The 24824-nt window shown below is 51.6% G+C and overlaps 1 protein-coding gene across 2 annotated transcripts in view; it reads right to left on the reverse strand.

Moving 5' to 3' along the window:
- Positions 1-9100: 9100 nt before the first annotated feature.
- Dennd3 (DENN domain containing 3) overlaps positions 9101-24824 on the reverse strand; it is an 83409-nt gene continuing 67685 nt past the window's right edge. For both annotated transcript variants that reach the window (XM_045143756.1, XM_045143755.1), the window contains 7 exons: positions 24310-24417; positions 20562-20701; positions 14925-15082; positions 13616-13749; positions 11987-12102; positions 11766-11903; positions 9101-10117 (listed from right to left, as the gene is read on the reverse strand). In XM_045143756.1, the coding sequence (XP_044999691.1) occupies positions 9917-10117; positions 11766-11903; positions 11987-12102; positions 13616-13749; positions 14925-15082; positions 20562-20701; positions 24310-24417 (995 nt within the window). In that variant the 3' untranslated portion in view covers positions 9101-9916. The remainder of the gene's footprint in view (positions 10118-11765; positions 11904-11986; positions 12103-13615; positions 13750-14924; positions 15083-20561; positions 20702-24309; positions 24418-24824) is intronic.

Raw genomic sequence — 24824 nt, forward strand, 5'->3', positions numbered from 1 at the left:
TCCGGCAGATTTCTCTGCTGACCCGTCTTGGGACCCTTGGCTCTGTGCAGCCATCCAGAACCTACGTTGTCCCCTCCAACCCACCTGTCACGATGCCAGAGCTCTCTCAATTGCCATCCTGTAAGGTTTGAAACCTGTCGTGAGGGTCCTTGTTTGGTCGGCTGTTCGACTCAGCACTTGGAGGGGAGTTGGGAATCAGCTGCTGCTTTTAGAAATCATGTCGGGGTTTAGGATGGGATTCACCAATGTGGAGAGAACATCTTCACCATGGTTAATGAACATGGCCTGCTTTTCATTTCTTTAGATCTTTTCAATCTTCTCTCAGCCACGTTTCGCGTTTCCAGCACACAAACCCTTCGCCTCCGCCAGCACGTTTCCCTCTCCTGGGCATGGTTTCGTTGGCCTGAGTGGTAGCGAGATTCTCCCTCTGTCTGCCACAGTGGTCAGTGTGTACTGACCCTGTATCCAGTTGCCTAAAGTCTCTTGCTCCTTTTTGAAAACTAGACTCCTGAGGATTTACATAGATGGTGTTATCTTCCAGTCTAGTCCGCATCTCACTCTGCCTCAGCTCACGTGTATCCTTCAGTTTTTATACCAACGAAATCCATTGAGCTTAGAATTTCCCCCGTGGAAGGCCTTTACCACAAAGTCAATTTCATTTGTACATCCGGAACTGTGTCAGTTTTCTGTCCTCACCCCCCAGTGTTGACTTAATAAACCTCTTGTTCAGGAAAGTTTTACATTTCATCTAGCCTAGTTGGTCATGATACCCTTTTGATGTTTGTAAGACTTGATTCCCCCCCACACACTTTTTAAATTGTTTTTATTTATTTCAGAGAGAGGCAGACAGGGAGAGAATGGGTGGGCCAGGGCCTCTAGCCATTGCAAATGAACTCTATTTTTTTTAATTAATTAATTTATTTATTTGAGAGCAACAGACACAGAGAGAAAGACAGATAGAGGGAGAGAGAGAGAATGGGTGCGCCAGGGCCTCCAGCCTCTGCAAATGAACTCCAGACACATGCACCCCCTTGTGCATCTGGCTAACGTGGGACCTGGGGAACTGAGCCTCGAACCGGGGTCCTTAGGCTTCACAGGCAAGCGCTTAACCGCTAAGCCATCTCCCCAGCCCGCAAATGAACTCTATACGCATGCGCCATCATGAGCATCTGGCTTAATATGGGCACTGGGCAATCAAACCTGGGTTCTTAGACTTTGCAGGAAAGTGCCTTCACCACTAAGCCATCTCTCCAGCTCTGATCTCCTTTTGATTAGCACTTTGTGCCCCCCACCCTCCCCATTTCCCTTTCCCCCCTCTCTAACCTTCCTATCCTTTTCTCTCTAGCAATCTTGCTTTCTTCTTTTTCGATTACTTTACTAAATGAATGCCTGGCTTTGTCAGTTGTTTCCCTTTGATTATTTGGTCTTTATTATTTCTCTATTTCAGTTTAAATATGCCTTCAGTTTATCAGAGGGAAACTTATATTAAGGATATTAATTCTTTCTTTTGATAGAGGCATTTACAGCGACAGTCTTTCCACATTCAGCTGTGTCTCAGCAGTTCTACTGTGTTGCCTTTCCCCTGCTTAGCAGTGAAAAATGCCCTCTCTAACCATGGTGGTTTAAAAACTTCGGTGTTCTGAATGCTATGTTCCCAGCTGATGGAGATTCGGGAATTAACACCTCCTGGAGGCGGTGTATTGTTGGGGGCGGGCTTATGGGTCTTATAGCCAGTGTCTCCTTGCCAGTGTTTGGCACTCTCTCCTGTTGCTATGGTCCACCTAATGTCAGTGAGGGGGTGATGTCCACCCTTTTCTCATGCCATCATTTCCCTGCCATCGTGGAGCTTCCTCTTGAGTCTGGAAGCCAAAGTAAACCCCATTTTTCCCACAAGCTGCTCTTGGTCAGGTGCTTCCTGGCAGTGATGCGGACCTGACTGCCACAGTAACCTGTTTGAAAGTATATCATTGAATTTCCAACAAGCTTCTTGGGATGTCTTTTTTAGGTGTATTACTACTGTTGGTTTCTAACTCAGTTCTGTGAGACCAGAGAACATGGTCTGCAGGATTGAACCTTCTTGGGTGTTTCTTGTGCAGCCTGTGTTCTGGCCACCGAGCACGCATGCGTTCCCCCTGCAGGTGGGGTGCTGGTGTTGTTCGGGGTCCTGAGTCAGGGGACAGTGCTGTTGAGTCACTGAGAGGAGGGCGTTAAAATCTCAGCTGCGGTTTGGGATTTCTCTGTTTTCCCCTGAACTTCTGCCAGGTTTGTTCCACGTTCTATTACTGATATATATGACCCTGGGCTGGGAGATGGCTCGTGGTTAAACGCTTGCTGTGCAAGCAGGACTTTGCACCCCCAGCACCCATGTGAAATACCCCGGGGAGAAGCCATGCTCCAGGCTCAGTGGGGAAAGTGCTTACCGCGTAGGCGTGAGGACCTGCGCTTGCATCCCCAGCACCCACATCGCCACCATCCAGGGCAATAGCTGTGATTTTTTTTATTATTTGTTTACTTGAGAGAGACAGAGGAAGAGGTAGAAAGAGAATGGGCATGCCGGGGCCTCTACCCACTGCAAACAACTCCAGACACATGTGCCACCTGTGCATGTGGCTTATGTGGGTCCTGAAGAACTGAACGTTGGTCTTTTGGCCTTGCAGGCAAGCGCCTTAACTGCTCCGCCATCTCTCCAGCCCAAGTTTTTTATTTTAACTATATGTATAATCCTACAGAAATGTGAAATGACAGTGTGCTCTTGGTAAGTTTTCTGTTTTCCTGCATCCATGTCTATGAATATTTTTCTGTGATGACAACGTAGCCATGAAAGTTTCTTTTACTTTTTTTTGGTTTTTTGAGGTAGGGTCTCGCTCTGGCCCAGCCTGACCTGGAATTCACTATGTAGTCTCAGAGTGTTCTCAAACTCACGGTAATCCTCACACCTCTGCCTCCCAAACGCTGAGATTAAAGACGTGCACCACCATGCCTGGCTACTGATTGGATCATTGTTATCCAGTCAGTCTCTGCCTTTATTTTTTTTAATTTTTTTGTTTATTTTATTTATTTATTTGAAAGCAACAGACAGAGAAAGAGGCAGAGAGAGAGAGAGAATGGTCGTGCCAGGGCTTCCAGCCACTGCAAATGAACTCCAGACACGTGTGCCCCCTGTGCATCTGGCTAGCGTAGGTCCTGGAGAATTGAGCCTCGAACCAGGGTCCTTAGGCTTCACAGGCAAGCACTTAACCGCTAAGCCATCTCTCCAGCCCCAGTCTCTGCTCTTAAATCGAAGTATTTAGTTTATTGACACTTAACACAACCATCCATATTGTTAAATTCAAGGAACCATCTTGCTACTTGATTTCCATCTGTCATCTGGGTTAAAGTTGTGTTCATATATCACTCCTTTTCTATCTTTTTCTTTCTTTCTTTTTTTGGTTTTTCAAGGTAGGGTCTCACTCTAGCTCAGGCTGACCTGGAATTCACTATGGAGTCTCAGGGTGGCCTCGAACTCACGGCGATCCTCCTACCTCTGCCTCCCGAGTGCTGGGATTAAAGGTGTGCGCCACCACGCCTGGCTTTTTGTACCTTTTTTCAAGCATTTAATTTTACTGTTACACCTGAGATGGAACCAGGTGCTGGCTCACAGGTGCTAGGCAAGTGCCTGTGAACAGTTACTCCAGTGTCAATTTGACTGAATTTTAAGTCACCTATGAGATACACTTCTGGGTTTAAATAAGGATAGCAGGGCTGGAGAGATGGCTTAGCAGTTAAGCGCTTGCCTGTGAAGCCTAAGGACCCCGGTTCGAGGCTCGGTTCCCCAGGTCCCACGTTAGCCAGATGCACAAGGGGGCGCACGTGTCTGGAGTTCGTTTGCAGAGGCTGGAAGCCCTGGCGCGCCCATTCTCTCTCTCTCCCTCTACCTGTCTTTCTCTGTGTCTGTCGCTCTCAAATTAATTAATTAATTAATTAATTAATTAAGGATAGCAGACCCACCATGGGTGGGGTAGTACCATTCCATGGGTGGGGGTCTGACTGAAAAGGGGAAAGGAGAAAACTAGCTGAGCTCCAGCATTCATGACTGCCCTTCTGACTGGGGGGGGGGGCAACATGACCAGTCACTTCGCACTCCCGCCATCACGCACGCCTTTCCCCACTGATGGCTCTGCCGTCAAACTGCTTTTGTCACAGCAATGAATAAAGTAGCCAATACAAACACTGAGCTGTAACCCCACTTTTTTCCAATTAAAAATTTTTATTTATTTATTAGAGACAGACAGAGAGTGGGCACACCAGGCCCTCTAGCCACTGTACACCAACTGTGGGACCTGGAGAATTGAACCTGGGTCCTTAGGCTTCACAGGCAATTGCCTTAACCACTAAGCCATCTCTCCTGACCCCAGTTTTTTATTTTGAGGCACATTACACTGTGTTGCCCAGGCTGGCCTCCAACCCAGTCTGTTGCCCAGTGTGGCTTGTGATCCTCCTGCCCGTCTCTAGTGTACTCGAGTATGAGGTATGCAGCACCATGCCCTGCTGGTCAGTTTTGTAAGCATTTCCTTCTGCAGCCGTCTGCCTGGATGTAAGCAGTCTTCAGGCCCAGCCACTGACACCATCATCCTGCATCATCTCGTTCCACTGCCCACCTCTTCCCTTAGCCCCTGGCTGACCACCACTAAACCCTTGAAGGCGCACTGTGTGTCAGCAGGATGGACCCATGCTCCCACTCCGAAGCCCCAGCTGCACAGGGCCCTGCAGCCCTAAGAGCAGCAAGCCCAGCTCAGCACCCTGTTGAAAGACTAGCTGGCAGGACAGCTTCCTGGACAGCAAGACCGCCCCCAAGGCCCACTCAGGAAAGACTGGTCAACTTGGAAATGAGGGGCATACTTTTCTCTGCAGGCCAGGAATGGCAATTGAGGTGTCACAGGGCCACAGTTCCTCTCGGGAAAACTCTAGGGAGACACATGCCCACCTCTTACAGCTTCTGGAGGCTCCAGGTGTTGTCTTGCTCCATCTTCACCTGGCTTCTCCCATTTGCATCTCTGTCGTCACCTTCTGGCCTCAAGACATTGCCACAGACCAGATCTCAAGATCCCTAAGCACATGCACGCACAAAGCCCATTACCCAAATAAGGTCGCATTCATGGGCTCAAGGGGTTAAGACAGACTTACTTTTTTAAAAAATATATATATTGGGCTGGAGAGATGGCTTGGCTGTTAAGCGCTTGCCTGTGAAGCCTAAGGGCCCAGGTTCAAGGCTCTATTCTCCAGGACCCACATTAGCCAAATGCACAAGGGGTGCACGCATATGGAGTTCGTTTGCAGTGGCTGGAGGCCCTGGCGTGCCCATTCTCTCTTTCTCTCTCTCTCTGCCTCTTTCTGTCTCTGTCCCTCTCAAATAAATAAGTGAGCAAAACATATATATATATGTGTGTGTGTATATATATATATATATATATATATATATATATATATAATATTATTTATTTGCAAGGAGAGAGAATGAGAATGGGCATGCCAGGGCCTCCAGCCACTGCAAACAAACTCCAGGTGCATGCACGTCTTTGTGCATCTGGCTTTACGTGGGCACTGGGGAATCAAACTCAGGTTGTTAGGCTTTGTAGGCAAGCGCTGTAACCACTGGACCATCTCTCCAGTTCAGGACAAGTATATTCTTCTGAGGGCACTACAGTCCTTGCGCATTTCCCCTGCTCTCTCTCAAAGTTTTCATTTTTTTTTTTTTTTTTTTTTCCGAAGTAGGGTCTCACTCTGGTCCAGGCTGACCTGGAATTAACTCTGTCATCTCAGGGTGGCCTTGAACTCACAGCGATCCTCCTACCTCTGCCTCCCAAGTGCTGGGATTAAAGGCATGCGCCACCACGCCCGGCTTCTCTCAAAGTTTTCAAGACCGCCCTGGAGGGTGTGTGCCCCGAGCTGTTCTGAGACGGTGACGGCAGAGCAGGACTCCAACCTACACCTCTCAGTCTCTTGTGCCAGCCCCACAGGAAGACTCTGCCCCGCCGCACAAGGCTCAGGTCACATGGCCAGCCTGCAGCAAGCCTGGCCAGGCCTGGCCCACCTGCCACACCAGAACCCAGGCTGCCTCTCTTCCATGGCACAGAGCCCATGGTACCCACAGCTCAGTGAAGCCCTATGGCCACCAGCCTCTGCTTCAGCTCTGGGGCTGCTGTGCCATCCCTGCAAGTACCAATGGGTATGACTCTTGCCAGCATGCCTGGAGCCCTGGATTGCATCCTCAGTTCCGCATAAACCAGGTATGGGGGTACAATCATAGCACTCGGGGAGGGAACAGGAGGATCAAGGTCATTCTTGGCTGCATAGTGAGTTTAAGGCCAGTCCAGGCTCCATGGGACCCCATCTCACAATGAAAAAGGAATGAAGGAGCCGGGTGTGGTGGCACACGCCTTTAATCCCAGCACTTGGGAGGCAGAGGTAGGAGGATCGCCATGAGTTAGAGGCCACCCCGACACTACATAGTGAATTCCAGGTCAGCCGGAGCTAGAATGAAACCCTACCTCAAAAAAAAAAAAAAAAAAAAAAAAAAAAAAAAAAAAAGAGGAAGGGAAATAAAAAAGGAGGAAGGAGGGAGGGAGAGAAATGCAAACATCAAGGAAATGACCATGCCTGGCTCTCTCAGCCCTTCCCACCCACGTGGAGGAGATACCACTTCATCTTCCTAAAGAAGGCTCTAGAGACAAAAAAATCCATGCAGTCACATCCAAGGCCAAGAGCCATCACTGGGGAGTGGCTGACGGACACACAGCTCTCACTGCCATTTAAGATCATCTTTACAGCTTCTGCATCAGGTTAGGAGACCTGGGTGAGCGATGGTGCCAGTCCTCAGCAAGCTGGCTTTTCTGTTGTATGAAATGGCTGGACAGCTGAAATCACATAGATTGATTTCTGGTCCAGAATGAATGCTTTTTGTAGTAGTTTAATTCAGGTTTGTAAAGTTGCATTAGGGGAGGCATTGCAGCCTGTTTCATGGATTCCAGCTCCTTCTGGCCCTTTCTATGACAAATTATTCATAAACGGAGTCTCTCCAAGGTACAAAGGACAAACTGAAGGCATCAAGGTGCCCTTTTCATCTCCACAAGGATGCTGTTGATGTGAAGCAGAGCCACACTCGCTGCAGTCCGTCAGCGCCTTTGAGCACCTCTGCTCAGCATCTGCTGCTTTTCTTTTTGGCTAAGTGACCATGCCTCAAAGCTTCTAGACCTTCTGCACTAATTATTTCAAATGTGATCTTGGTCATGTATGATCTTGGAAAGTATCATCATGCATGAAAAGAAACCACGTCTACAATAGCCAAAATGTTCCAGGACCACTCTCAAGACCTCTTCCAGGCACTGAGGTAGCGGCTCAGAGATCAAGTGGGAAGACCTGAGTTGGGTGCCAGCGCCCATGGAAAAGCGGGCATGCTTGTGTGGGTCTGTGATTCCTGAGCTGGGGAGGTGGAGGCAGCTGAATCCCTAGGACTTGCTTGCTTTCTAAGTTAGCTGGATGGGTTAGCTCCAGGACACCCTGCCTCAAAGACTAAGATGAAGTAAGCCAGGCGTGGTGGGTCATGCTTATAATCTCGACACCCAGGAGATCTCCATGAGTTCAAGGCCAGCCGGGGCTACAGAGTGAGTTCTAGGCAATCCTGGGCTAGAGTGCAACCTTGCCTCAAAAAGTAAAAAAAGAGGGTTGGAGGGATGGCTTAGCAGTTAAGGTGATTGCCTGCAAAGCCGAAGGACCCAGGTTCGATTTTCTAGGACCCATGTAAGCCAGATGCACAAGAGGGCACATGTGTCTGTTCATTTTCAGTGGCTAGAGGCCCTGGTGCACCCATTCTCTCTCTTTCTCTGTCAAATATTTTTTTTAATTTTTATTTATTTATTTATTTGAGAGCGACAGACACAGAGAGAAAGACAGATAGAGGGAGAGAGAGAGAATGGGCGCGCCAGGGCTTCCAGCCTCTGCAAACGAACTCCAGATGCGTGCGCCCCCTTGTGCATCCGGCTAACGTGGGACCTGGGGAACCGAGCCTCGAACCGGGGTCCTTAGGCTTCACAGGCAAGCGCTTAACCGCTAAGCCATCTCTCCAGCCCAAAATATTTTTTAAAAAGGAAGCATAAGGTGGAATAAGATTAAGGAGAACATCTGATGTCAACCTTTGGCCTCCCCATGCACACATGTGTACTTACATACATATATGGGCATGTGCACACACACACACACACATGCCACAGAAAGACCTCTTTGGGGCTGAGGATGTGGCTCAGTGGTAGAACACTTGCTTAGCAGATATGAGGCCCTGGGTTCCATCCCAGTGCTAAAGAAAAAAAAAAAGATTTCTAGTTTCAGAACCTTTCCTAGCAGGTCACAGTGGCTGAAATAAAACCCAGGTGCAGCATTTTTAACTAAAAGAATTTATTATTTACAGCTGTAAACACTGGGTTACATGTGGAGAACCGGCATTAAGTAACTTAGAATGTCTTTTTGACACTTTTACAGTAGGTTTCCTATATTTACAAAAGCTAAGGTGAGGCTCTGCCCATGGCTGCTAACCGTATCTTCCTCTGAGCACAGACCCCAGGTCGTGGCTCCATGCGCTCCTCTCAAAAGCTACCGGTGAGATAGCTCTTCTGAAATGCAGAATCCCCGGGTCAGGCTGAGTCCATGTGGGCGTGCCTGCTGTAGCCTAGAAGATGGGTGAAGACCCTGGGAGAGCACGCAGTAGGCTAGCTCCAGCATGGCACTTGAAAACCTGGGCCCAGGAGGGCTTTGTGCTGAGCTCACAGAAGGGCACGCAGGGGACGGGGACACCTGCCATGCCCAGTAACCACACCCAGACTTGCCTCACAGAACATTCCCAGAATGAACCTCAGTAGTATGATTTTAAAAAAAAAACAAGCAGAGGTTCCTTTTATTTCCAAATATTTAGTTATTTACAGTTAAGTAGCAAGGGTCTGGGGAATAAAGCCTTGAACCAGGGTCCTTAGGCTTCACAGGCAAGATTCCCCAGACCCACGTTAGCCAGATGCACAAGGGGGCGCACGCGGCTGGAGTTCAATCGCAGTGTCTGGAAGCCCTATTGTGCTCATTCTCTCTCTCTTTCTCTCTCTCTCTCTATCTGCCTCTTTCTCTATCTGTTTCTCTCAAATAAATAAATAAAAAAATAGCAAGGGTCACCTACATACATATACACAGGGCACACAAGGTGCAGGCACGGTGGGAACGTGCTCCTGGTGAGAGCTGCGCTGGACAAGGGCGTACATGTGCGTCTGGATGGAGCTTCCTAGCTGCAGTCTTTCCTAGAGAAAGCCTCACTGGGTTTTTTGTTTTGTTTTTCATTAAAACCTTAATACAAAGACAGAGCCTGCCTTGGCCAGCCCTGTCTGGACAAACCCACCCACCAGTGCTGTCCCCTCCCCTTGGGCAAGCTTCAGTCACCTGTCCTGATGGGGAAAGGTAGGTAGCACAAGCCGGTTCCACCAGACCAGTTATCTCAAACACGCAGAAGCCTCCCTGGAAACAGAACTTGGTGGAACGTGGCAAGGCTCTGTGGCTCCCAATCACATGCCAGCCATCTCCACGCTGTGGAGTCTGAGTGTCAGTGGAATGAACAAATGCATGAGTAAGTGGAGGAAAGGAAAGCCACAGAGCTGCAGGTCATGGGATTCAAAGAAACGGGTGACTACAGTGCTGGCTCCTGCCCGTGGAGTCTGGAACTTTCTAGACAACATATGCCATAACTGCAGCTGAGGTTTATCAGCAGTGAGGCAGGCCTGCTCACCCAAGGAGCAGCTGGACATGAAGACCCTCGGGGCAGAGAGCGCGGGAGCGCAAGCGAGCGTGTGGGGCCGCCTGGCTCCTGAGCACCGACCCTGGTCTTCTCAGCTCAGGCGCTCGGTGGCGGTCACTCCACTTTCCAGATGGCGATCTTGCCTTCCTCCTTGCCTGCCCCACTCAGCACGTAGCGGTCCTCCGCGGAGCACAGGGTCCTCACGGCATCCATGTGGGCCACCAGCTCCTTTTCCACTGTCTTCCTCTCCACATCGATCACGTAGATCTTCCCTCTGGGCTTCCCCTGTGACAGTCCCTTGCCACCCACCCAGATCTGCAGAGGAGAAGCAGGAAGTGTCAGCCAGAAAGACCCCTTGGAGCTGGACTGACAAGTGCATCCCAAACTCATGCCTTTTCTAGACAGGTCTCTGCTCCCCAGGGGGCTGTACTCCCTTTGGAGTCCAGAGGTCACAGCATCAGGCCAGAGAGTCAGTGTCAGTTTTGAGACCGTAGGATACAATGAGATCATAGGACTGTAGTTTCAAAGGCTTGGGATTTGCTGAGAGGACAGGTCTTAAGAATCCTTACAGCAAACTGCACACACACCACTGAAGTGATGGGTGGATTAGCGAGCTTGCCTGTGGTGTCTGTGTGCAGTGTTAATCCAAACTGTGCATAGCAGATAGGTGTATTTTTTACTTATCATTTATACTTCGGTAAAACTGGAATTGCACTGGTATAGGTCAGACTTGCTGAGGACCTGTGACCTATTTTTTCATAGTTTCACTCTTTTGGGATGGAACTGTCTACCATCAGCCTGTCTCACTACTGCATTCTTGGAAGAGGACCTGTTTCTCAGGGTCACAGCTGAGAAGAGGATGGACTATATCCATAGCCTCACTGCTACCATTTAGATAAGTGTCCCCAGCATCCTGCTAAAAGCTTGAGGTCACTGTGGTGCCATTAAGGGAGGACTGTAGGAGCCCAGTCCTTCCCGCTCTTTCCTGGCCATGGAATGAGCAGCTGACCTTCCGTGCACCACCTCGCCATGAAGCGGGGTCTTCTGGCCCGTGGCCACTCTGTCTAAGCTGATGATCTCTGCTCTTACAGTAACGGCCACTGCCTGGCACTGAGCCCACAGGAGAGCCAGCTGGGTATGTGCACATGAGTCTTGGGCCTCTGACAATAAGGGGAGGAATTAGGACTTGGGGAGTTTGGGAATAGTGCAAATGTATTCAGCATGTGGGACAGATGTGACTTTGAGGGACAGGAGGATAAACTCTTAACAATTGGCTAGTCCTCGCCCATACCCATGTCCTTTCGGAACGTGTGAGCTGGTCTAAATGTGGCCATGCTGGGTCAGGCCAGGCCCACAGGATGCACGTGCAGAAATGCCACATGAGGACTGAGCCACGGAAGGAAAGATGCACCCAAGAGCCAAGAGGGCCAGACATAGCCCACAGTGCCTGAACTCAGAGATGGGGGCTAGGGAACCAGCTCAGCTGGTAAAGCCCTTGTCCCCCAGAAGTGCGAGGAGCAGCATTCAGACCCTCACAGCCATGGCCAGATGGCATGATGGCTGTGATCCCAGCACTCAGGAGGCAGAGAGAGGATCCCGCAGCAAGCTGGCCAGCTAGACCGGCTGGACTGGCGAGAGACCCTGTCTCCATGAATAAGGCGGAAGATGCCCAAAGCCAGCCTCTGGCCTCCACACACAGGTGCACACATGTGCACATGTATTCACACACATGTAAAAAGTAACAGAAGGTCATAGAAAGGCCAGGGACAGAGCCTCCCAGTGGTCCAGGGAAGCAGACAGCCCTGCCAGCACCGAGGACCTGTACTGAGGCCTCTGGCGCTGAGGCTGTGGATATCCAGTTTCCACCGTGAAACCTAAGGTACATGACACCCTGGGCCACCAGGGAGAAAAGGACTCGGGAGGAGGGGTGGGGAGGGTGCTCTCGGGTGGCAGCCCTTCTCACCTGTCTCTTCACACGGATCATGCAGCTGAGCTCAAGGCAGTCCTGCAGGCAGGTCCTTTGAGGGGGCCGAGCCAGGTCCTTCAGGCTCCAGGTGCAGAGCTCGCTGCACCCTTTGAAAGCTACCCACAGCTGCTCCTCCTGCCACAGAAATCCTCATGAGACAGAGCACCGTGGCAGAGGTGTCCCTGAGCCCACGCTGTCAGCACAGTGCTGCGGAGTACCTCGGGGAGCAGCTGGAAGTCCAGGACGGAGGCATGACCCTCATCTGCATCCTTGTTGATCCTCATCTCCTGAGCAAAGTCCTGCATCGTCACCACCATGATACCATGGTCTGTACCTATAGGAGGAAAGAGCTGCGAGGAGGATTGGGCAGGGCACATGAGATACAGGGGTGATGCCACCAGGAAAGGTCAGAGCATGCCAACTCCCTTCACAGGTACTGGCTGCCAGGCTAGCGTGTATCACAGTTCATGTGACACTCCAGCACAGGTAAGGGGCATCACCTCTTACTATCGCCATGGTGACCAGGTGCACAAGCCCAGCCTGTGGGAGCATCGTGCACAGGCCAATGCTGGAGCTTGTAAGTTCCGTTCAGGGAAGCAGGCTTTTCCACCTGGAGAGTTTGTGAGGCTCCAAATCCTAAGGACACTGCCACTGCCCGCAGCCTCACCTAAGAACCAGCCCCCTTGGTCTTCATCTCGCCCAAAGAACAGGAAGCCAACATGAGTTTCTCTCTCTCTGTCCGGCTTCTAAGCCCAAAGAGACCAAGTAGGTACATGTGAGCCTTCTCCAGGAAGCCCATCCTATGTGAGGTGGCCTCCCACCAACCACAGACTAATGGACATGTTGTTAAAAAGGCTCACCAGGAATGGTATGTGTCTTTGCAAAGTAAACTTTTTTCTTAATTTCTTTGAAAGACCATTATCTGCTTAAAGTTCATTACAGGGTTGGAACCACAGGGATAAGCTTCTGTATTCATCAGAGCAGCACCCAAGGCACAGAGAGAAATGTAGAGGTGAGTGGCCATAATGTTTCCCCATGGTAAGGTGCCAGTGCTGTCTAGGTAGGCTGTGATGTGAGGCCACGTGTCACCATCCTTATAGCACCCACTTGAAAGGGAAGTAGCCTGGGAGCTAAAAAGACTGAAGAGAAGGCAGAGCTGAATCTAAACATTCCACTAGCTCAACAGCAGCCCAGAAAGGAGAAACAGAAAAAAATAAAAGTAGGCTAGGTGTGGCGAACATGCCTCTCACCCCAGCACCTGGGAGGGAAAGCAAGATGATCAGGAGTTCAAGACCAGCCTCAACTACATTGTCCTTGCCAGCCTGGACTACTTGAGACCTTGTCCCCCCTTCCCATCCAAAAAAAAAAGAAGGAAGGGAAAGAAAAAGTAGCAAAGAGTCTGTACACTTGGAGCCCAGCACGCTGCCAAAAGCATTTCAAGTTCCTCCTCTGGCATGGCACGCCCTGCCAGGCCGCCTCATCGCCCAGATCGCTGCTTGCTGGGGCGCGATGTGCAGCAGCATGGAACACGTCGACCAGACCCAGAAGCTGCTTCTGCTGCCACACTCGGGCACAACGCCAGGCTCAGAGTTAAGGACATTCGGGGACCCGGGGGGGGGGGGGGGGGGATGAGAGCAACGTGGCCTGATGGGGCTGGCCCTGGAGGAAAGAGTGACACACCCCCAGGGCACAAGGCCAGGCTCACCCCCAGAGCAAGGTGCAGGGTAGGGGTGGGAAGGCTGGCACGTGGCGGGGTGGAGCAGAGCCGAGCAACACGAAAGCACACCACCGAGGGGGCGGCTCGGCCCAGCCGGGGCTCAGGGCGCGGGTCACGGCCAAGAACTTACAGCACCACAGACGCTCGCCGTGCAGGCGGATGGCTGTGAGGTCCCCGTGCTGCAGCTGGAACCGGTGGGTCACCCGCAGAGTGCTCACGTTCCACGCCAGGACCGTCCCATCCACACTGCACGAGTAGACCTCACTGAGGGATCAAGCACACACACTTAGGCGGCCTGCAGCGCAGCCTGGGCAGCCGGCCCGGGGAGGAGCGCGGCCGCGTGTGACAGAGCTCCTCAGTAACAGACATGCCGTGGCCCCGGCCCCGCCCCGGGCAGCGGCCCCACCGAAGGGCTAAGTGGGCATGGGAGACACTGGCCTGAGGGTCACAATCTTGCTCCCATCAGGGTGCCCCAGGCAGCACCTGATGCCCTCCTTGGGCCCCCACTGGCCAGGATAATTTCAGGGTGTTGTAAGTCAAAGCTATCCTTTGCCAGGATAAGTTGGTCCTAAGAAGTAGGGGGGCTGGAAGTGGGAACACACAGGTAAATAAGGGACAAGCCACTCTTGCCTCTACCCAGCCTGCATTCCGAGGGCAGAGTGACAAGTGAGCAAAACAAACAGAGTGGGTGTGAAATGAGGACGGCTGGGTTGCGGACCCCATCCCAGTGTGCCCGTGCTGGCCCTCACGCTTGCCAGGAGGAAGTACCGTCCAGCTGCTGGCATACAGGCAACTTTGGGGTGCTTACGGGGTGTTCTACGGTGACCTTTTATCTTCTGGGGCACGCACATGGTGTGTGCACATGTGTGCAGATAATTCTGTCCCATACATGTGTGTGTGGAGGCCAGAGGACACACTGACTCTCCCACCCTCTCTCCTGAGACAGTTTCTTGCTGAACCTGGAGTTGAAGTCTAGCAATTCCCCTGGATTTTAAGCACATACAGCCACCTCTGGGTTTCAAAGTGGGTGTGGGGATCAGGCCTGTGCAGCAAGTGCTTTACCCACTGAGACATCTCCCCGGCCCTTACAGTGACATTTCAAAGATAGAGCAAACACTGAAAGCTTGAGCTCTCACTCTCTCAGCCCCATTTCCCAGGCCGGGAGAAATGAGAAGCCAGCCATCGTCAGCACTCTTCAGAGATGGCCAGGCCTTCTCCATGTTGCTGCAGCCCACCCCCAACCGGAGTGACCTCAGCAGCAAGGCTCACGACAATCACCACGTTGTCCATGTTGCCCCAGAAGAGAGGCACCTTTCTCTGTACCCACGAGCACTCATGTGTCTCCTGCCTTCCCTGGCCCTGGAGCCACAGGTCCTTTGGGCCCCTCCCTTCTGTGTCCCTGGGATCCGAGTCTCCCCGGCCCCATGAAAAGCCCGTACCTGCATTTCTTTCCACAGTTCACTACCAAGCCGGTGACCGCAGCCCGGTGGTCCGTGAGCTGCTTGTGGCAGGACATGCTGCGGACGTTGATGATGTAGATGAGGGAGTCCTCGGAGCCCACCCACACCTGGCTCTGCTCTACCGCCACCATGCAGTTCTAAGGGGAAGCCAAGACACCAGGATGACCAAAAAAATTATTTTAAAAGGGCTGGGCATGATGGTACACATTTAATCTCAGCACTCACGAGGCAAAGGTAGGAGGACTGCTGTGAGTTCAAGGCCACCCTGAGACTACATAGTGAATTCCAGGTCAGCCTGGACTAGAGCAAGACCCTATCTCAAAAATAAAAAGGGGGGGGGCACGGTGGCACATGCCTTTAATCCCAGCACTCGGGAGGCTGGAGGATCACCAAGAGTTCAAGGCCACCCTGAGAATACATAGTGAATTCCAGGTCAGCCTGGACTAGAGTTAGGCCCTACCTCAAAAAACCAACAGCAACAACAACAAAGACGGCAAGGGCTTAGCGGTTAAGGCACTTGCCTGCAAGGCCAAACCACCGAGGTTCAACTCCTCAGGACCCACATAAGCTAGATGCACAAGGGGGTGCATGCATCTGGAGTTCATCTGCAGTGCCTAGAGGTCCTGGCATGCCCATTCTTTCTCTCTCTACCTGCCCATTTATGTATCTCTCTCTCTCAAATTAATAAATAAAAATCAAATGTTAAAAAAAGAAGCCAGGATGAGACATGAACCCGGGCTTGCAATCCATGCCACCAACCCTGGAGTAGCAAATACTGGGCCCCTGGGGGCATGTAGGGTTAGGGTCCTGTGAGCCTCAAAAACCAATTGTGGGTCTTCTGATGACCACATACCCTTGTTTCAGTCATGCGGCTTTGCTTTAAAGACACTTCACGTCACCACTCCCACCTGAGCCATGCCTCATCTGGCCAGCTCACTCCCTCCAGCAGACACATGGTGGTCCCCTTGCACTAGGAGACCAGGCTAGCACTTCAAAACTATACTCAGGGCCACTGGAAGCAGAAAAATTGCAAGCAAAAAGCTCAAAAGCATGAAAAATATGGTGGGATGCAAGCTGTGGGAAGGACAGCTGTGCAGTGTGAGCTGAAAGCAGCAGTGTGGGCAGCAGCCTGGGCCGGAGCACACACTAGGCAGCTCCGACGTGCACTGTGCACACCAAGCACACCACGCCCGGGCCACTAGACGGTACCACGAGCATTGATTTGAGGGTTGCGGGTATGTTTAGCTGGTGGTTGAATTTGTAGTAAGGAGAAAGGATAACAGAAATGACCAACCAGATGGCCACTGGGCTCTGGCTCTCAAAGTCAACACCCAACGATGGCATTCAGCCTTTCTGAAATCAGAAATTAAGGACCAAGCCAGCTGTGGCCTCACACCTATTATCCTAACACTCAGGAGGCTGAGATAGGAGGATTGCTGTGAGTTTGAGGCCAGCTTGGGCTGGACAAAGAAAAAGAACAAAGTAAGGGAGGGAGAGAAGAGAGATAATGAAAGAGAGAGTGAGAAAGAGGAGGGAGTGAGGGAAGGAGGAAGGAAGAAAAGAAAGAAACTAGGACCTAAACACTGAGTTGTAATAGAGACCCCATGCTGTGTGGACTGCACCTTACTTCGTGAGTCTCCCCGGCCCTGCTCTGAGCTGGGTTTGCACAGCCAGGCCGCGGCAGCTCTCTGTAGCAGCTTTCTCTCCTCCTGCCTCCATTTGACATTTTACTGGTAACTGAGCATGTGACTCTGAGCTTCACGGAGGAGCCGAGTTCCAGGAGCGTGGAGAATGTGGAGGACTTGGCCATGGGTATTATCAGCACCCCAGGGGTCATCATTTCCCTCAGGCGTAAGTCCGCGCTGGTGAAAGCCAGCACGCTAAGCGTTCGTAGTACAACGTCCCATTGAGAAAGGTGCCGGCTTGCAAACTTCAGGGCTTTGCACTGATGTCTCGCAGACATGGCTCCAAAATTAGACTCTACGCTTCACTCTTCACTCTTCAGAGGAGACAGTGTTTTCATGCAGTACAGTCCAGGTTTCCTTCCTCTTCTGGTGTGTGTGACTGGTGCAGTGTATGTTTGCACGTGTGCATGCATGCATGTGTGTGGATGGGGCAGTGTGTTGGCACATGTGTGTGCATGTGTAATGGGGTACAGTGTATGTTTGTACATGTGCATGCATGTATGTGTGTGAATAGAGGAGCAGTATGTTTGCACATGTGTGTGTGCATGTATAATGGGTGCAGTGTATGTTTGCATGTGTGCATGTGCACATGTGTGTGGATGGGGCAGTGTGTGGGCACATGTGTGTGCGTGTTAATGGGTGAAGTGTATGTCTGCAAGTGTGCATGCAGATGTGCAGTGTATGTGGGGACAGAGCAGACTCGCTCTTCTGCTTGGGCTCCTTCTGACTGTCTCTCTGGGGCACAGGACCCGACATCTGGATGGGGACCAGGGCTGGTAAGTTCCAGCAGCAGCTGCACATCCTCTTCCTCACCTCACAGGATAGGAGTGAGTGCACACCTCCCACCATGGGCGCCAAGACCCAAGCTGAGCTCCAACATTCACACACCTTCGACAGTTTGCTTCTCCTCATTGCAAGGGGCACCAAAGAGCTCTCACTTGGGCTGGAGAAAGGAAGATCCCAGCATAGCTTCAAGTGGACTGAGGCCACCTCACCCACGCAGCAGTACCAAGTACCACGAAGACCAGAGAACACAAAGACACAGCAGCCTGGCTGAACCTGAGGCTGCTGCTTTCAGTCAGACTGGCCAGTCAGCGGACCCCAGATAAGTCTCTTGACTCCGGCCCCCTCAGGACTGGGGTTAAAGGCGTGTGCGGCCCCACCCAGCTTTTTACAAGTGGGTGCTGGGGGTCAAACTCAGGTCCTCATGCTTGGCCGCAAGAGCTCTCACCCACTGAGCCATGGCCACCTCTCAGCACTGCCTCCCCAGGCAACAGGTTTCTTTGCTATGGAATGGCACAGTAGAAAACTGACAGAGACATAACTGGATACCTTGCTGCTTTCGGTGTCCCCTGGCCAAGTTGGAGAGCAACAGACTCTACAAAACTGCGCCTTTGGTTTTACCTTCACTAAGATTTTAAAAGTTACTGATCTATTAAAGTCTTTGAAGAAGTTGGAAGCAGAATGGTTTCCTTAATTTCTCTCTTGCTTTGCTCTAGAACATTGCTAGACTTTGTAATACTTGAACTCAGGTAGGTTACAGAAATGTGTGGCTGGTGTTGAACACAGGGAGAAAATGACCTGTTCAAATCTGGTGATCACACTCACTCCCAGGAAGAGCCTGCACAGCAGCCTCCCACCCACGCAGCAATGCATTCAAACCCACACGATTCCTCTTCCACTGTACTTTTGAAAGCCTACACCATGCCACAGCATCATGTCACTAGTCAGTAAGACACAGCTACCAAGGTGGGTGCCAAGCAGTGCCTAGCACTCCCCCAGACAGTGCTTTATGGTTGAGACAGGAACTCCACAGCACAGGGTCTCCCTTGAAGTGAGTGCTTTCGCGTCCTCAGAGGCTTCAGGTGTGAAATGAGGTGAGAGTGGGCATGAAGAATGCCCACAGCTAGGGAGGTGGTCCAGTGGTTAAGGCATTTACTTGCAAAGCCTTCTGGCGTGGGTCCAATTTTCCAGTGCCCACATAGAGCCAGACTCAAAAAGTACCCATGTAACTGGGGTCCATCTGCAGTGGCAAGAGGCCCTGATTTGCTCATACACACACTCTCTCTCATAAATAAATTTATAAGTAAATACATTTTTTGTTTGTTTGTTTTTCAAGGTAGGGTCTCACTTTGGCCCAGACTGACCTGGAATTCACTATGTAGTCTCAGGGTGGCCTTGAACTCATGGCGATCCTCCTACCTCTGCCTCCCGAGTGCTGGGATTAAAGGCATGCGCCACCACGCCCGGCTCCTAGTAAATACATTTTTAAGAATGCCCGGAGGTCAGAGGACAGTGAAAGGTAGACAGAAGACAAGTGACCCATGAGGAAGGGCTGTGACTCATGAGACGAAGAAAGATGTTCAGACCCACGAGGTCTAGGGAATTACAGAAATGCTAGAAGGAGGAGCATCTCATCCCTACTAGACAGGAAATGGGGTACAAAGCAGGAGGGACTGCCAAATACCTGGAGGTAGCAGTGGTGACATAGTGGGCTACGGTGATTGTGAAGAGGTAACACAAGGCTGGAGAGATGGCTTAGTGGTTAAGGCACTGGTCTATGAAGCCTAAGGACCCAGGTTTGACTACCCAGTACCCATGTAAGCCAGATGTACAAGGTGGCACATGGGTCTGGAGTTCGTTTCAGTGGCTAGAGGCCCTGGTGTGCCTATCCTCTCCACCTCTTTCTCTCTCTCTTCCCCAAATAAATAAATAAAATAATTTTTATACTACAGCAGTGCTCAAAAATAACTACTCAAAAATACATTAACTTACACTTGTCATAAAATTGTCAAAACACAGCTCAAGCTTGCTTTGACTCAGGGGAACATAACACTGAGTCCTGCAGACCCCCATCTCCCTGCAACCTGGTACCCAGGGTGGCACACCCCACGCCAGGCCTGAAAAAAACAGCTGGCTCATCCTGGTGCCGAAGGGCCACTCACAGCCTTCACCAGGGCACGCCAGAGTCTGTGTATCCGACAGCCTCAGGAACAAGGCTGGCTTACCACTGCCCTGTGGGATGTGCATGAAATCTGTTGGCTTCCAAAGCGTGTTGAGGAAGGAAGGCCGTTCCTGCCCCTTGTGAGCCTATGTGAGCAGAGTGGAGCGAGCTCACATCTAAGCTTAAAAATAGAGTCAAAGGCTGGAGAACTTGCTCAGTGGTTAAAAATGCTTGTTTGGGGCTGGAGAGATGGCTTAGCAGTTAAGGCACTTGCTTGTGAAGTCTAAGGACCCATGTTCTGCTCTCCAGATCCCACATTAGCCAGAGGCACAAAAGCGAGACAACTGCAAGGTGGCCCAAGCTCACTAGGTGGCACAAGCATCTGGAGTTTGATTTCAGTGGCTGAGGCCCTGACACACCAATTCTCTCTCTCCCTCTTTTTCCAAAAATAAAAATAATGCTTATTTGCAAAGCCTGCCAGCCCAGGTTCAATTCCCCAGTACCCACAAGAAGCTGAATGCACAAAGTGGCCCATGTGTATGGATTTCGTTGCAGTGGCAAAGTCCCTGGTGGGCCCATACCTGAGACCCCCATTCTCTTTCACTCTTCCTCTCTGCTCACAAGCATTTTTTCTTAAGAACTAGAGTTAAAGCCCTATTTAGAGAAAACGGGTGAGGTTGGGCACCATGAGTCTTGTGAATGGTGTCAGATGCCCACTTCTTTTTTTTTTTCTTTTTTTCTTTTTTTTTAAATTTTTATTAACATTTTCCATGATTATAAAATATATCCCATGGTAATTCCCTCCCCCACACTTTCCCATTTGAAATTCCATTCTCCATCATATTACCTCCCCATTACAAGCATTGTAATTACACATATACAATATCAACCTATTAAGTATCCTCCCCTCTTCCTTTCTCTATCAGATGCCCACTTCTAACACCGTGCTGCCCTGGCGGGGCTAAAAGCACTTATTCCGCTACTCACCACTTTCAAGGTGCCCACTCTAAAGCAGTGCTGGTGGATGGCCCACGAGGAAGCGTCAAACACGACCACTTTGCCCTCACTCAGGGCACACCACAGCTTGGGGTGGGCATCTTCAACTTTCTCTGCAGGATCAAGGCGCCCTAAAGAGGAAAGCAGCCCTAGAGCATTGGCTTGCTCTGTTTCGAGGGAGGGTCTCACTCTCGCCCAGCTGACCCTGAACTTGCTCTGTAGCCCCGGGCTAGTCTAGAACTCAGGCGTCCACTATCTCTGCCTTCTGAGTACCAGGACTGAAGGCAAACCGTACCCACCCTCCCCTCAAAAATCTGAAGGGACTTTTGGTGAGCCTGGGGGAGGGGGGTGCTGGCTTCATGCAGGTATGTCCTTGCCCTGATGCCATCGCTTCCCTTGAAGCCTGACATCTCGAAGGTGGAAAGGCAGGACCCGTACGGCAGCGGGGACACTGCTAAGGTAGCAGGCCCAAAAGCAGGAGGGCTGGAGGACACTGGGCACAAGGTAGAGGGTCGACTGCAGAAACAAGGCAGGAGCCATGGTGCCCACATCGATTGCCACTGCTACCAGGAACATAGATAGCAGGGCCCCTTATTTAATTATTATTATTTGCTTGCCTGTTTGTTTACATGTGTATGTGTGTGTTTTTTGAGACAGGGTCTTGGTTTGTAACCCAGGATAGCCTCAAAATTGTGACAATCCTCTTGCCACAGCCTCCTGAACACATGTACCATCACATCTGGTTCCATGTAAATTTCTTAAAATATTGATCACTCTAATGATGTGAAGGTTTGGATTTTTTTTTTTTTTCATTGTTTGTTGAGATGGATCTTGCTGTGCTGTGCAGGCTGGCGTCCTGGGCTCAAGCAATCCTTTCATCTCAATCTCCTTTCTCAGCTGGCACTGCAGCTTGATTTCTTTTTTAACTTTTGAGTGCACGTGCACGTTCAAGTGTGTGCAGACACACACGTGCAGGCCAGAGGACAGCTTTGGACAGCGTCCCTCAGGCCCTGTCCACTTTTTTTTTGAGACAGAGTCTCTTATTGGTCTAAAACGTGCCAAGTAGGATAAACTGACAGCCAGTGCACCCCAAAGACCCTCTTGCCCACCTCCCCAGTGCAGCGACTGCCGGATGGGCACCGTGCCAGCTTTTACGCGGCCTCTGTGGTCAAAAGCAGCTCCTCGTGCTCGCACAGCGAACTCCATCCACTAAGCCACCTCCTAGTCCCGGCCCTGGCATTGGAACTATAGCTTTCTTGGCAGCCCCTAATTGCTGATGAGGTCACCCATGTCGGCAAGCCGCTGGGGTGGCCTCTTTTGTGAGGTGTTTTTCTCGTGGCAACTTTGAGCTACTCTGTTCTCCTTCAGGAGGCTGTGCTCTCACGACTGGACAGGAGTCCCTCACTGAGGCCATGGTGTGGGGAACCCCTTCCCAGCCTGGGCTTGCACTCCCACTTTTCACAGTGACATCTTGAAATCCTCATGGAGCTAAATTCCATCAGTTCTTAACATGCTGCTCATGCACTTGGGGCTTGCCCCAAGGTCGTGCCTGTGTCCTTGGGAGCACTGGCCTGGCAGGTGCCTGCTGCTTTGACCTGTCTGCACTGCCTTTCACGTCCCCGCTTCAGTCACTTGGAACAGACAGAAGAGGAGATGGTCCCAGCCTCCTGCATGGAGACACGACGTCCTATCATGCCATGGTTAGGCAGGCTATCCTCGGCTTGCGCCTGTCGTGGTTTGATTCAGGTGTCGCCATACACTTAGGTGTGTTGAATGCTAGTCTCTCCAGCTGATGGCAATTTGGCAATTAACGCCTCCTGGAGGGACTGTATTGCTGGGGACGGGCTTATGGGTGTTATAGCCTGTTTCCCCTTGCCAGGGTTTGGCATACTCTCCTGTTCTTGCTATCTACCTAAGGGTGACCAGGGGGTGATGTCCACCCTCTGCTTGTGCCATCATTTTCCCCTGCCATCATGGAGTGCCCCTTGAGTCTGTAAGCCAAAATGAGCCATTTTTCCCATGAGCTGGTCTTGGTCAGGTGTTTGCTGCAGCAATGCGAACTTGACTGCAACCCCTCTCCGGAGGCACCTCTGCCCTACATGTGAAGACACTGGTTTGCCACACCCTGGCACGTCTGCTCACTGCTGCACTGGCATGGGGACACTGGCTCACCACACCCTGGCACGTCTGCTCACTGGCACACTGGCACAGGGACACTGCCCCACTTGCAGAGCTCTTGGGCACCCAAGCCCAGGCTGACGTAAACAGGACGAAACCTGCGGGTTCAGCTCCCCTTGCTCCTTGAGCGGCACTTGAGTCCCAACTACAGTGAACTGTCACCAGGACTCCCACTTCTTGATGGTCCTGACCCCACAAAGTCCCTCTCACCCAATAAGGCTGGCAAAGTTTGGCTAGACTACCAGCTTCTCAGTCACCATGCCCAGGTACAAGGCATTTCCCTGTTCCTCACACCTTCCTCATCCTGAGATGTTCTCGGAGTGGTGACCTAAACTACCTGGTCCCCAGTCTGCTCAGCTGTCATCCAGGGAACTGGCTCATAGGCCATAGTCTGTGGCCTTGTAAAGGATCTCTGTGAATCTGGAGATGTGGGGGACATTTCCACCCCACTTCTACTCATGATCCACAGCTCTGTTGGCATTCCAGAGCCCACAGCAGAGGACGGCGGCTGCCTCCTGGGACCACGCTCTGCCACGGCCGCCACGTGCAGCCACACGCAGACAGCGGCAGCAGCACGGCCATGGCGCTTGCTGGTGATCCTTCCAGCATGGGGCAGCAGACGACAGTGTCCAGCTTTAAACTTCCTTCTCATCCGCAGCAGAGCTCCTCCGCTCCAGCCTGGCAGAACTGAGCAGTGCCTTAATCCTGACTCTTAATCCCAAGGACATTGTGGTATTCTGAATTAGGTGTTCCCCATAAACTCGCGTGTTCCAAATGCTAGGTCCCCAGCACGTGGCAATTTGGGCACTGAAGCTTGCTGGAGGAGGTATGGTGTTGGGGGTGGCTTAGGAGAGTTACAGCCAGCTGCCCCCTTGCCAGTTTTTGTTGCCCAGGGGGTGATGCCCAGCCTCTCTGCTCATGGCATCCTTTCCCCACCACAATGGATCTTCCCCTGAAGTCTACAAGCCAAAACAAACTACTTCCTCCTACAAGGGTGCTTTGTGGCAGCCACATGAAGGGAACTAGCTGCAACCGACCTGTTTCTACTCAGGCCCCGGCGGCACCTAGTCCTCTCCTGTCAACCTCCAGCCGCAACATGCGGGGCACCAGAAAGCACCCCCCCTAACAGAGGCACCACAAAGCACCACCAAACAGAGGCAGCCACTCTGTGGCTTACACAGCCATGCTGCCACTCAGCCACTTGGCACAGAAAGCCAAGAGCAGCCTCCTCGCCCCCAAGACACTACAAGCCACACACAGCCCGCAAGGAAACGGCCTCTCCGACATCACCTGCTGCCGAAGAAAAGGAAGCAGCACTCTGGCTCTCAAGCCCGATGCCCTGGTGAGTCTTACAGGCTCGCCAGTTACGCACAGCACAAGGCCAAGTGCACAGGTGGCCATGACAGCTTTGCCCTCCTAGCTCAGGTTCTGTCCCACAGGCCGAAAACTCCTGCCTCTATCCTGGCGCTGTCTCCTGGCTGGCTTCCATGGTGCTCGCCACGGACCCAAATCCAAGCTGTTCAGACCGTCCCAGATCACAGAGGACCTGAAGCCACCTTACCTGGCGTGTACAGCAAGACATCGACAGCTTGTGGGGCAGTCTCTCCAGCAGAAGGGTTTATCTTGTGTTTCAGGGTCTCTGAAGTTGTCTTTGGGACTGCCATGGGGACTGAAATGTAAGCCTGTGAGTCAGTTTACAGCCGTGAAGACAGCGGGACAATGTCATCCCAGGACCCCACACATCCTGCTCTCCTGTTAAGCTGCAAGAAGCCTGAAGAGGGCGCTCTCGCGGTGCTAGGAGAGCACCAGCTGGGGCGGCCCCTCCTGCCCAGTGACAAGCGGAGACAAGGAAGAGCAGTGCCCAGTGTCAACTGCCATCCCCTTCTCAGTCTGCAAGAGACTGGAGGGTCTCTAGCCACATCCAACCACGGCCCAAGGAGAAGGCCAACAGTCACTGGTAACCAAGCATGCCCAGCATGAAATGGACATAACTTCATGAGCCCATTTCTCAGAACTGTGGGCAATGGGACTGTGTGACAGCGTGTGGGGGGGGGGACGTCCCATATCCTGTGCACA

The sequence above is a fragment of the Jaculus jaculus genome, chromosome 2 (assembly GCF_020740685.1).
Source record: "Jaculus jaculus isolate mJacJac1 chromosome 2, mJacJac1.mat.Y.cur, whole genome shotgun sequence".
In the NCBI taxonomy this organism is placed as follows: Eukaryota; Metazoa; Chordata; class Mammalia; order Rodentia; family Dipodidae; genus Jaculus; species Jaculus jaculus.